At 45.4% G+C, this 12224-nt stretch overlaps 1 protein-coding gene across 1 annotated transcript in view; it reads left to right on the plus strand.

Annotated features, from left to right (window-relative positions):
• PLXNC1 (plexin C1) overlaps window positions 1-12224 on the plus strand; it is a 142068-nt gene that overhangs the window by 123648 nt on the left and 6196 nt on the right. Inside the window, exons 24-27 of the mRNA XM_029204686.1 lie at window positions 7043-7097; window positions 9533-9564; window positions 9664-9771; window positions 10921-11084. Of these exons, the coding sequence (XP_029060519.1) occupies window positions 7043-7097; window positions 9533-9564; window positions 9664-9771; window positions 10921-11084 (359 nt within the window). The remainder of the gene's footprint in view (window positions 1-7042; window positions 7098-9532; window positions 9565-9663; window positions 9772-10920; window positions 11085-12224) is intronic.

A 12224-nucleotide genomic window follows, 5' to 3' on the forward strand; every position in this document is an offset into this window, starting at 1 on the left:
TTGGCCTCATACGCTAGCATTGCCACATGGTGGTAATAAATGACACGACTAGGACACAAGGGCTTAAAGGATTCTCCTTATGTTGAAAAAGCTAAGCCGTAAGGCAAATAAGCACAGAGAGCTTGAAGGAAACTGGGGAGGTCATCGGCGCCGTGCTCTCTGCGCCTGGACCATCTCAAATGCCCTGGTTTTCAAAGACTGCTTGAACAAAAGCATCCAGCACCACCCTCAGCCGTCTAAATCTGTGCTCCATTTAGCAGCACCCCTGCGCAATCAAAATTTGGAGTAATTTGACAGGGCTGAGCTGAAGCTCGCTCTTGCCCTTTTTTCATTAAAGAAAAATCTTCTCCTCAAACACATTTCCCCCCAAAGAGACAGGATGCTAATTATCACTCTTATTCATTTACTAAAGCGCTCTAGTTTGAGTCACTGTAGGTGCTTGAAAGTGAAAAACTATATTTCAGTTAAAAATAGGGTCTAACTCAGAGTTTTAAGTGATTAAGACTCACCTCCCTCCAATTAGCCCAAATTAGTTAGGTTTTAAAGTTAATCTTTAGTGACGGCCAGTTCCTCCTACTATCTAAACAAAGTCCCCTCTGCTGGAGTGTGGGCCTCTCTCTTCTTGCCTTGTTCTGTCCTTAGGGCAAATAGAGTGTAGCTGGTCTCCTCTGAATGATTGACTGTCTGTATATTTGAAGAACAGGTTTCTAGAGGGGACCTGAAGGCACAGCAAAAACATAGCATCTCATGGACCAGACTGCCAGCAATGCCCTGTCACCAGCAGGATGGCATCCTTGCCAACCCTGGGCGTCGGCACAGTTGCTCTCCACAATGATGACAGTGGCAGCTGGTACGCAGCACTTGTCGTGTGCATAAGCATGATTCACGTTGACACAACCTGTGATGAAGGTGCTTTTATTACCCTGATTCTCCATCAGATGAGCATGGAAGAGGACAGATTTCTGCTCCAGTCTCATTCTGTCCCATGCAGACAAGGGGTAAAGCCGATGCCTTTACAAACACGTGAAGCCAGAGGCGTTTTCTCCACTATAAAGAACTCCGCCCTGGTGCTTCCTTAACTGGCCACCTCTGTGTGTGTATTCCCTGTGAAGGGGACTGTGCTGTGCTCTGGAGCTGACGAGATCAGTTGCGTGTGTCTGTGTGCGTGTATAGAGGGTGTGGGGATGCTTGCCCGATGCGACTGAAGCAGGGTGGCTTCTCCCAGTCCAGGCTTTCTGCACCTGCCCCGCCGTGTGCCCTCTTGCTGGACCATGTTATTGCACCCACACGCAGCTGTGGGGTAGCATCAAGTGTGCAGGACAGGTGTTGTGTCCGGCAGGAAATGTTCTCTACAGATCACACTTCTCGTTCTGAGCTGTGAGGTTTTGAGGGCAGAAAATACGTTTAACCACCGTGTCATTGAAGAATGTTCCTCCTAACGGGAGCGCGCCGGTGCCCAAGTGGTCACTTCTAACGCCAAAGTTGTCATTCACATGACATTTAAAGCTCATAGGAATGTTCCAAAGGGTCTGCTTGGGTAAAGTCAGTGGTTCTTCAGGTCAGGTGTCTCATCTGTGACTCTAAGGGGCTTGGACTGTCTCTAAAGGTCTCTTACAGCATGAATGACTTCAGATTCGTATTTACTAGACACATGGAGTGCTTCCTGTATACTGGGCACTGTTCTAGAAGCTTTTACAAAGAGTAAGTCCTTTAGTCCTCTGTATAGCCCAGTGAGGTAGACACTGTCATTATTCCCATTCTGAGGCCCAGGGAGGCTGAGAAAATTGGCCATGCTCCCACGCTCTCCTCAGTGACGGCCGGAGGCTGGAAGCAGATGAAAAAGGAATTGCACAGAGACCATGGCTCTGCTCAGGGCCACAGATATAACCTTGCTCAGAGCCAGGCTTGCAGCTTGTGCTCCTAGCCTCTGAAGCAGCCTGGCTGGAGAGCTTATGAGAAATTCTGGTAGTTACCTTCTGTGATGTCAAAATTAAAAGGGCAACCTCTCTTCAGATCTTATGATGAATCTCACGTCTGTGAGTTTATCAAAATGCTTCCTTCTAATCCTACTCTGACATCCTTTAAGGCCAATATTCCTTGAAGGCGACAGTAGTTACCTTCTTTCAGAAGGGAGGCCTCTTTCAGGCATCCAAGAGCTGACAGCTCCAGCCCAAAAAACGCCTGGGGTTCCCAATGGCCCGCACACTGGTGGAGGCCAAGCTCCCTCCCTGAGACTAGCTCAGGGTTCCAGCAGTCCTCACAGGGGTATTTGCTTCTGGCCCAAGGCTAATTCCAGGCACACAAGAGAGAAGCAGGAGCTGTATTGTCATTTTCACTAGTTTCAAGAATCCTTCAGAGCTCTGTCCTGGGTGTCAGGAACATCCTGGGTGATTTGATGTGTCTGTTGAGAATGTTCTGATGGGCCCCTTCCAAACAGTCCGATGAGCACCGAGCCTCCTTTTCTGAAGAACTGAGCAAGGTTATCCCTCTGGCCCTGAGGAAAAAAAGAGATTCCTTTTTCATCTGCCTCCAGCCTTGGGGTGTCAGTGAGAAGAGCTAAGGGGAAGGCGGGGAGAGCAGTATTGATGAGTGGTTGCTGGGACAACGCGAGTTGAATAGGATTCTGTTTTCACAAAATACCATTTTAGGAATGAGAGATACCAGTAAGGGTTTCCACATGGTGCTTTGTATTGACTATTGTGTTTTTAGACTTAAGGAAAAAGTATCATGGTATTTCAGACCCTATTCATAATTTTCCATAAAATTCTTAGGCTAAAGTTCCAGCTTTCCTCTTGGGCTCAGTCATTTGAAATGGCCAATATCTGACCATCTTTTACTTACAAAAATGGCGGTTTCATCAGGTTAAGTGTAAGTTCAACCTTACATTTCTAGAAAACCTGTTTTTATGGCATAATCTTCAACTTGTGGCATAAAGATAGTATTTTACCACAAAGAAATCCCGCCTTTACTTGCAAATGGTTTGGAGGATATGTAGCTTCTGTTTGTTTTTAAAAAATTTATTTGTTTTTATTTTTGGCTGCGTTGGGACTTTGTTGCCGCACGCGGGCTTTCTCTAGTTGCGGTGAGCGGGGGCTACTCTTCGTTGCAGTGCGCGGGCTTCTCACTACGGTGGCTTCTCTTGTTGCGGAGCACAGGCTCTAGGTGCGCGGGCTTCAGTAGTTGTGGCACGCAGGCTCAGTTGTTGTGGCGCACGGGCTTAGTCGCTCTGCGGCACGTGGGATCTTCCCGGACCAGGGATTGAACCCGTGTCCCCTGCATTGGCAGGCGGATTCTTAACCACTGTGCCCCCAGGGAAGTCCATAGCTTCTGTTTATTTCAGGAGCAACTTTAAATTGATGACATGGGTCCATCGCTCCCTTTGTGGCCACAACTCCTAATTCTGATGGTGGAAAAGTCTGCAGTCCTCTCCACCTCTTTCCAACATGGGCCAGCCATCATTGGAGGGGTATGGCCTCGTTGTCGTTTTGAATCTTGGAGCATCATGAGACTGGAAGGAATTTAATTTGAAATTGCCTGTGTACCAGTTCTGCTCTGGGCTGGAGAAACATTCCTGCCACAGATCCATCTAGTGACATTAATCTTTCGTTGATTTAATTTGGTTTTCATTCTTAAAGTAGGGGCCAAGAGGACGCTCCCTGCCTCACGGGAGTACAGGAGGATTAATGATCCACTCTTAGGAAAGCATTTGGAGCTCCTCAAATGGAACAAACAGCATCATAGTTTTAACGCTTCGGATTCTGTGGCACTTTTCAAAAATGCATTTCTGCCCTTAACTGAGCAGCAGCTGACTTTTGTGCCAAACAGAAAATGGAAACCTCTCCCCCCACAAACATCTGTAAATAAACTAGTTTTCTGTCTTTACAACGTTAAAGTGTCACGTGGGGGAAAAATGTTCCAGCCCTAGAGCAGCTGTGAAAGTTAGCAATACACTTGCACACATACATGCTCAAACACACACACAACTCATCCGCTAATAAAATGCTTTTACACTTGCTCTCAGGAGATAATTTCAGAGTAAAATTTCCCCGGTATAGGCTGCGTGTGCGCTGTCTTAATGCCTGAGCACTGTGCCAGCAGCGAGTCGTTGCCAGCTCTTGAAAAGACGTTTGAACTTCTGGCTGTGCTCCTCCTTGGAAGGTCCATCCGTGGTGTTTGGGACTATAGAGCAAGGGTGCTTGCTTTTGGAGAAACAAAGCATCTGACAGTAGCAGAGTATTGGCTTAACACTCACCAGGATCCATTTGGGATTCATTCTTTGACAATTACCCAGAATGAGTCACCAGCTTCCTTTTTTAAAAAGGTATTTATTGGCTTAGAAACAGAGCATATCCAGCTCTTCAAGGGGAGGAATTCTGTAACTATGTTCAAACATTCTCATAAACTCGGCGTCTGAGTATTGCTAAGGGGGTGCCTGCACAGAGCATTTACTTTAATTGCATCAAATATGGAGGAGAGCTGATAAATCAGCCAACAGGGTCACTCAGTGAATGGCTCAAGGGGAGAAGAGAGGAGGTTTGGTAATAATGGCAGAGTCCAGGTGCTCAATAAGAGTTTAGAATCCGTGCTCGAGACACTTTGCAGAGGCCAGAGGGCCCCTGCCAGCCCCTGCCCAGAGCCCCCTCCCTACAAGATGTCCTGAACACCAGGAGTTGGAGGCCTCTGGCCTACACTTAGTGGCTGGCTGGACACGGCTGGCTGGACCCTGTGCTCGGGGCCCCCTCTAGGGCTGGCTCTCGTGCGTGTTCCTTCCTCTGTGGGGACAACCTGTAAGAGATTAGGCTTTAATCCTTTGGTGTTTGCTGAGGAGGTTTGTACGTTCTGATAACCGGTGTGCTGCAGGCCAGAAAAGAAATTCTAAGTTTCTACTTTTTTTCCAAGCGGAGGGAGGCCAGGTCCAAGTTACTATTAGAATTCAGAGCAGCCTTCGCGCTTTCAAGTGCGATGTTCAGAAATGACAAGGTTAATCTTTCAGCCACATCCCAGAATGAAGGTGAAGATTTGTGTATCCCTGACCTGCCTCTTCTTATGGCCCATTTGTCTTACATTTTTGTAGACCAGCCCCTCAAAACAGTTTACTCCTCCCAGGAAGCAAGGCCTGCTCTCTTGTCTCTCAGCATCTAGTCCCCCTTGGCCTGAAGAGGCCTTCTTCCCCTGGTTGGGTGTGGGGAAGCGGTGCACAAAAGGCCATTGGGCCCCGGCTTCCACAGTCCCAAAAAGCTTCAGGTGAGAACTCTTGACCTTATCTCCAAAAGAGGCTATACGTTGGTGTTGAAATTGTGTGTCAGTGTGGTTAAAGCATTTGTCAAACGCGTACGTTTAAAATCTGTGACAATTTTTTAACAGCTGTGTTGAGATATAATTTATATACCACAAAGGTCACCTTTTCAAAGTGTACAATTCAGTGGTTTTTGGAACATTTGTGGAGTTGTGCAATCATCACCACAGTCTAATTTTAGAACATTTTCATCAACTCAAATAGAAACCTTGAACCCATTAAGCGTCATTCCTCATTCTTCCAACTCCTGTTTTAGGCAATTAGTAATCTACCTTCTGTTTGTATAAATTTGCCTATTCTGGACAAATTAGATAAATGGGATTGTACAAAATTGGATCTTTTGTGCCTGGTTTCTTTCACTTAGCAATGTTTTTGAGGTCCATTCATGTTGTAGCATGTGTCAATACTTCTCTCCTTTTATTGTATGGCAATTTTTTTGTCGTGTATTCATTCAGTAGAATAATAGTAATTTAAAAAGGACGACTACTGGTCACTGCAACAACACAGGTGAGCACTGTAGTCCTTATATGGACCCCATGCGGAATGATTCCATTTACATAAAGTTCAAGAACAGATAAAACTCATCAATGGCAATGGAGTCAGAAAAGTGATTACCCCTGGATGAAGACAGGGTGCTTACTGATTGAGAAGCATAATAGGGGTACTTCTTGGGACCCTGAAATATAATTTTATATCTTGATGTGGGCGGTGGTTACACAATATGTACTTAAGTGAACGTTCTTGAGCTGTACACTTAACATTAGCACTTTCCTGGAAGTCATGTTTCAATTTTAAAGTTTTTATTTAAAAGTACATGTATTTTTATGATTTTTACAAGCTTCTTTTAAAAAATAAGAAATACCTGCAGAAAAGAAAACAAATGGTAAGTGTACTACTGGATGAATTATCATAAAGTGAGCCTATCTTATTTATAACTTCCACTCAGATCAAGAAACAGAGCACTGTGGGCACCACAGAAGCTCCCTCCTGGACGTTCCTAATCACCACCCCCCTTCTCTTCTCCAAACAGTTAAATCATAGTTTCGACTGTTTCAGCTAAATGTGAATGGAATCACACGGTATGCATTCCATTTTGTCAGGCTTCTTTGGCTCACCATTAATCGCTGTGAGGTTCATGCATGTGGCATGTAGCAGTAATTTGCTCACTTTCATTGTTTTATCATAGCCTGGTTTATGAATATACCCCAAATTATTTATTCATTCTACTGTTGATGGTTATTTCCAGTATGGGGAGTTTACAAAGTTTATCTCAGGATAATTACAGGTGTATACCTAGATGTGAAACTGCTCTGTTACCAGTTTATAGGTTTTTGAAAACTTGTTTCAGCATTTCTTAATATAGTAGTAACCCCCAAAATGAAAACGGCCCAAACACCTCCTGTCCCCTAGAAGCTGAGGTGCCTCCCAGCACAGCTGGGTCCTCCCCTGGTCCAGGGCTGGCCCACCTCCTATTGGCCCCACAGCATCCTTTGAGCACTTGCCTCCCTGCATCTCATGGCCTCGGTCTGCCACCTTCACAGGACCGCACACTCTTTGAGGGCAGAGACAGTGTCTTGCTTATCATTATAGCCCCAGCCTCCAGTGCCCAAAACACAGGAATTCTTAATAAATATTTGATAGAATAAGTGAGAGAATATAAGATCCACCCAGCCATCTAATTCCTGGGTAAAGTTGAGAAATACATCAAATTTTGAAAACTCATCTATTTTTTATCTTTGCTTTCAGATATCAAATGGATCCTCTATAAAAGTTTTTAAGAAGATAGCAAATTTTACTTCAGGTAACAGACATAATGCTGTTAACCTTTTGTTCTCACCCCACTTTATCAAGGATCACTTTTTGCCTCTCTTGGACGTACTATCACAAAGATGAGATTGAGTGGTTGCCAGGTAATTCTCTGAGAGAGTGGAGGAAAGCGTTTAGATCTGTTTCTGGTCCTAAGAATGTGAAACCCGCAAAGAGGGGGACAGGAAACTGTAAACAGTGGTTGCCCCAGCTGCCCGACACTGAGGAAGTTGCTGTCATTAACCACCCTAAGCTCAGGGCAGAATCTTAGCCATTGTAACTCTTTTCCAACTCCTCAGTAGGATGGGGGCTAACCGAGGGGATCCCCCTGGCAAGCTGAGAGAAGCCTGCAGATTATCACACAGCCCTGGGAGCTCTGAACAAACAAGATAATTCACTTAGCCCGAATCTCCTAGTGACAGACCAACTACAGAGGGAGCTTTGTGGAAAAATTACTAGGCCAATCTCTGAACTCTCTTCTACCTCCCCGCCAGCCTTGGGGCAGGAAAACACTGTGACAGTGCCTTGAGAAAATCCCTAGGTCCAGGTTCCAGGTTTGTCTCCAGAGAAATTATATCCACGCAAGACAGTCAGTCCTCAGCCCCCAGAAAGGTTCTGGGTCTCACCAGCAGGACCTGTTCACACACACAGCTGGAGGTGGGACTTTCTGATTCCTGGATTCAGTGCTAGGAGGAGCCTGGTAGGTCCCAACATCTGGTGAGTGCAAACGAAGAATGCAGGGCTCCCAATTAAATAGGATAACTTGGTAGGTTGTAGGACACCCTGTGGGGAACCCTGGCCACCCCACATTCCCCCATCCATCATTAGTAATGTCAGGCTATAGTGAGAAACCACTTTGCAGAAGGCGGCTATCTTTCTGGTCTAGGGGGATTGGTGTCCTTGTGCTGTAATAAGTGCAAGAGCTGTGTATTTTAGGCTTTAATGACTGGCTTTTTGAGAGCTTGTTATTTGGAGATCTTGCATTTGGATCACTTAATGGGACTTCAAGGCAGTCAGAAACACCTCTGCTTCCTCCCTGTCCAATCCAGTGGACACTGGATCACCCTCCAAACCCTTGCCCCTCTGTCCTTTCATCACCCACTGCGTGACAGTCCCAACCCAGCCCTGGATGAACCCAACTTCTCACCTTTCCTGACCCTACAGCTGGGCAGCCACAGGGGAAAGGCCCACGACAGCACAGTTGGAGTCACTGTAAATTCCCGTCTTGACCAGGACCCTCCACATAGCCTGTTCCCCCGCCCCGTGCTTCTGCTTCTCGAGGCAACTGTGTTCTCCATAATCCCACCTTCTCTCCTCGAAGCTCTGACCCCCACTGCTCCCCTATCAGCAGATGACTTCACCCAGTGCTTCACAGAGAAAACAGAAATCAGAATTGCCTCAGCAATGGGCACTAACCCTCCCTCCCTGCCTCTGCCATTCCCTCCTCCTCGCTCCCCTGACACTCCAGAGCTGCCCTTCCTCCCAGCAAGGCCTGTCTCTCACCTGGGCTTTGGATCCCACCCTCCTTTCCGACCTTCTGAGCATTCCCACGCCACCACCGGTGTTCTCTCCTCTCACCTGCACTTGCTTTTCCCTCGCCCGCTACTGTATTTTTCCACAAGCATTTCAGGGTATTCTAGTCTCTAATCTTCAAAACAGAAAACCAAGTGCTTTAATCCTTCCCTTCCCTGCGTTTGCCCCTCCCTTCACAGCCTCGTTTCTTCCCAGACTGTCCCCACTCTGTGCTGCTCTCCCACCTGCTCTATGACCTCCGCCTTGCTGCCCTTCGATCCGATCGGAGAAGGGGTCGCCTTCCCTCCCACCACAGGGCCTTTGTACCCATTCTCCTCCCCCATTGGCCTGGCTCATTATCCATTCATTTAGGTTCAGTCCCGACATCCCTTCCTCAGAGAACCTCCCAGGCTAGGTTCGTCTCTTGTTACATACTTTCCTAGCATATAATTCTTCTCCACAGTCCTTATCACAAGGATATGAATTAAATAATTAATTATGTAATTAGTCATTACGTCTCCCTCATTGGCTGGGATGTGAGTTCCATTAGGTGAGAGCTAGGTCTGTCTTATTCATTGCTGTTTGCCTAGTAGCCCCTGGCACACAGTAGGTGCCCCAGCTCTAGCTGACCTGAACCTCTCCTACCCCACCCTCAAGTGATCAGTCAGCCTCTGTTCCAGGGACAGGGAACCTGCTTCCCACTCCAGTCCCTGGCCCATCCTGTCTTCAATAATGTTCTTAAGGTCTTAAGACACAGCAAGGAGGTGGGGGGGGGGAGTGTGGCTATGAAGAGCTCAAGTAGGAGGGCTCAAGTAACCTCTTCTGTTTATAGCACAAATGGGGCATCTTATGAGAAGGCCAGTTAACGTGGCTGTTGTTTTAATGGACTGTTTCTCTCCCTCTTTCTGTGGCGTTCAGATGTGGAATACTCAGAAGACCACTGCCATTTGGTGAGTTCAGGCTCTCTTGTGCTCCTGCTGAAGCGGATGCCTTCTGCAGCACGAACGGTCTCCTTGGGTAACGCTTCTTCTACTCTGTCTTCCCTTTAGATTTTACCAGATTCGGAAGCATTCCAAGATGTGCAGGGAAAGAGACATCGAGGGAAGCACAAGTTCAAAGTTAAAGAAATGTATCTGACAAAGCTGCTGTCGACCAAGGTAAACTTACTGTTCTGGGAGCGCTTTTGCGGCTACCTTGGGGGTGTATCATGTGTTTGACTTAATTTCCACTGAAGTGTGAAAATGCTACAAATCCCTTGTGCCTTCTAGCAAAGCAAAATGAAAGTTTAAATTGTAGACACTTCCTACCCCCTTCTTCTTCTGTTTTTACAAACTGCAAAGATAAAGCACTTTACAGATTTCCACCATAACATCTTCAGTCAGGGATTTAATATTGTTCCCAGTCCCTTTACCCACCATTACACTATTGTTATATTTTTAGGTGGACAGCATAATTATTCCTTTTTGTTTACTTATTATAGGTGAGCAATAAAACTCCCTCTTTGAATTGCAAATAAAATGAAGAGGGGGGAGGTCATTTAAAAACTAAGAATTCTGTTCACATATAAAAGTGTCAGATATGAAAGCCCATGGAATACCAAATTGGGAGCAAATTTTACTTTATCTGGCTTTTAGTGGGATTAATGGAAGTCTGTGGTGATCCTTTTTTTTTTTTTTTTTCTGAAATGACTCGCAATGTAAGTGCTATTATCTACACCTGGCCCTAGTCTTCTGATGGGCATAGGCTTCTTCAGATTATAGCAGAGCATCTGCTTGGAGCTTAGATTTGTTTAGTGGGTAGAGGACAGCCAGAGCCTCTTGATTTTCTCATCTGTCCCACAGAGCTCTGCCTATTTTGTTTTAGTAAAACACTCAAATGCTTTGGAAAGTACACGGTGAAACCCTATGATGGAAATACATGCAACAGGAAAAGTTCTGGGAACCGAGCAATACCACTTGAGTTTTTCTAGGCTGAACATAATAAAAGCCAAACGTCTGGGGCTTCTTGGTTTATGTATACAGACCTCCAACTTACATTTCAACTGCTAGAGATGTCTAAGATAGCCTCCCTGTTGACTAAACAGTGTTATCAGCAAGAAGCTTATGAAGCAGATCTAAACCTGGGCATGGATTTTCAGGACCTTTGTCTAATACTGTGAGTGTTGGCCTCATTTGACGATTTTACATACTTTCTCTTCAGCTTGTTTTTCTCTGTTTTGTAGCTTAGATTTCATTTTTCATCATGTTTTCAAAACCACCACCCTATTTTTTTTTAATCTTCCAAGTCTGATGTGCTCTGTCTTTCAGGTGGCAATTCACTCTGTGCTTGAAAAACTTTTTAGAAGCATTTGGAGTTTACCCAACAGCAGAGCCCCGTTTGCTATAAAATACTTTTTTGACTTTTTGGATGCCCAGGCTGAAAGCAAAAAAATCACAGATCCTGATGTTGTACATATTTGGAAAACAAACAGGTGGGAACAAACAGTAGGTGATTACTGTTTTCAAGAACCTGGGTCAGAATCTTAACTAAAAGAAGGGCATGGATGGTTACAGAAGGATTCATTTATCCCTATTTTAGAGTTTTTTGGCTTGGTAAGCTATCATGTCAGAGCAGTTTCTTGTTAAACAATAAACAAAACCATTCCTGTGCTGAGACTCCTAGTCTTTAGGACAAAGAAAATAATTATCTTTAAACAAGTTTAGCTTGACCAGTAAAAGATGAGAAATTAATATTTTGTGGTCTTATCATACAGTTTTCCATTAGAGAAGACTCTTAAACTTGTCCCTCAGAGAATTACTCTTTGCGGTTTCCAAGCTGTCTATTTTGTATAGAAATTTCTCCTTTTATTTGATCAAATGCCATGAGAATTAGTCAAAGGGGTGTGTTTTGTTTTTTTAATACTTTAAGCTGAGGCAAGGCATCCAAATTAAAATTTCTCCTCAGTAAAGAAACATGGCTCATTACCTCTAATTGAAATACTCTGTGCATGAGGTGAATGAGCGTTAGTTATGATGTAATAGAACTTCTCAGTGCAGCCTCAAGCCCTTCTAAGCATTGGGGTTAGCCAGACCATTTTAAATCAGTGTTGAAAGCTCCAGGTCTATCCTAACTCTCTACTCTGGCTCCCTCCCTCCCTTTGTTCTAGCCCCTCCTTCCCAGGCCCTGCTTCTCCCACACCAGGCTCCCGTGCTGCAGGCGACAATTTCACTGTGAAGACAGTAGCACACGGGCAGGGGCACTAGTCAGGACAGGAGAGCTACTGAGAGGCCCAGCAGCCCATATGATGGAGGGAATTAGCTAGGCCACAGGACCCTGAATGACTTCCAAGTTCATATGCAAATATCTGAGTACCGACTGTATACCCAGTACTGTTTGTTAGGTGTTGGAGATAAAGTAGTAAACAGACAGAAATCCGTGTTCTTACAGCGCTTGCATTTTAACAGGTAAATTGTGGTACGTTAGAAGTCGATTAGTGCAGCGCACAGAGTGGGGAAAAAAGGCTAGAGACAGGATAGGGTGGTCAGAGGCCTCAGGAGATGACATTTGGATCAGGTCTTCAAAGAGGGCACAAACCATGAGGCCGTCTGGGGCAAGACCGTTTCAGAAAGAC

This window comes from Monodon monoceros, unplaced genomic scaffold (genome assembly GCF_005190385.1).
Source record: "Monodon monoceros isolate NGI ecotype Baffin Bay Population unplaced genomic scaffold, NGI_Narwhal_1 Super_Scaffold_6, whole genome shotgun sequence".
Lineage (NCBI taxonomy): Eukaryota > Metazoa > Chordata > Mammalia > Artiodactyla > Monodontidae > Monodon > Monodon monoceros.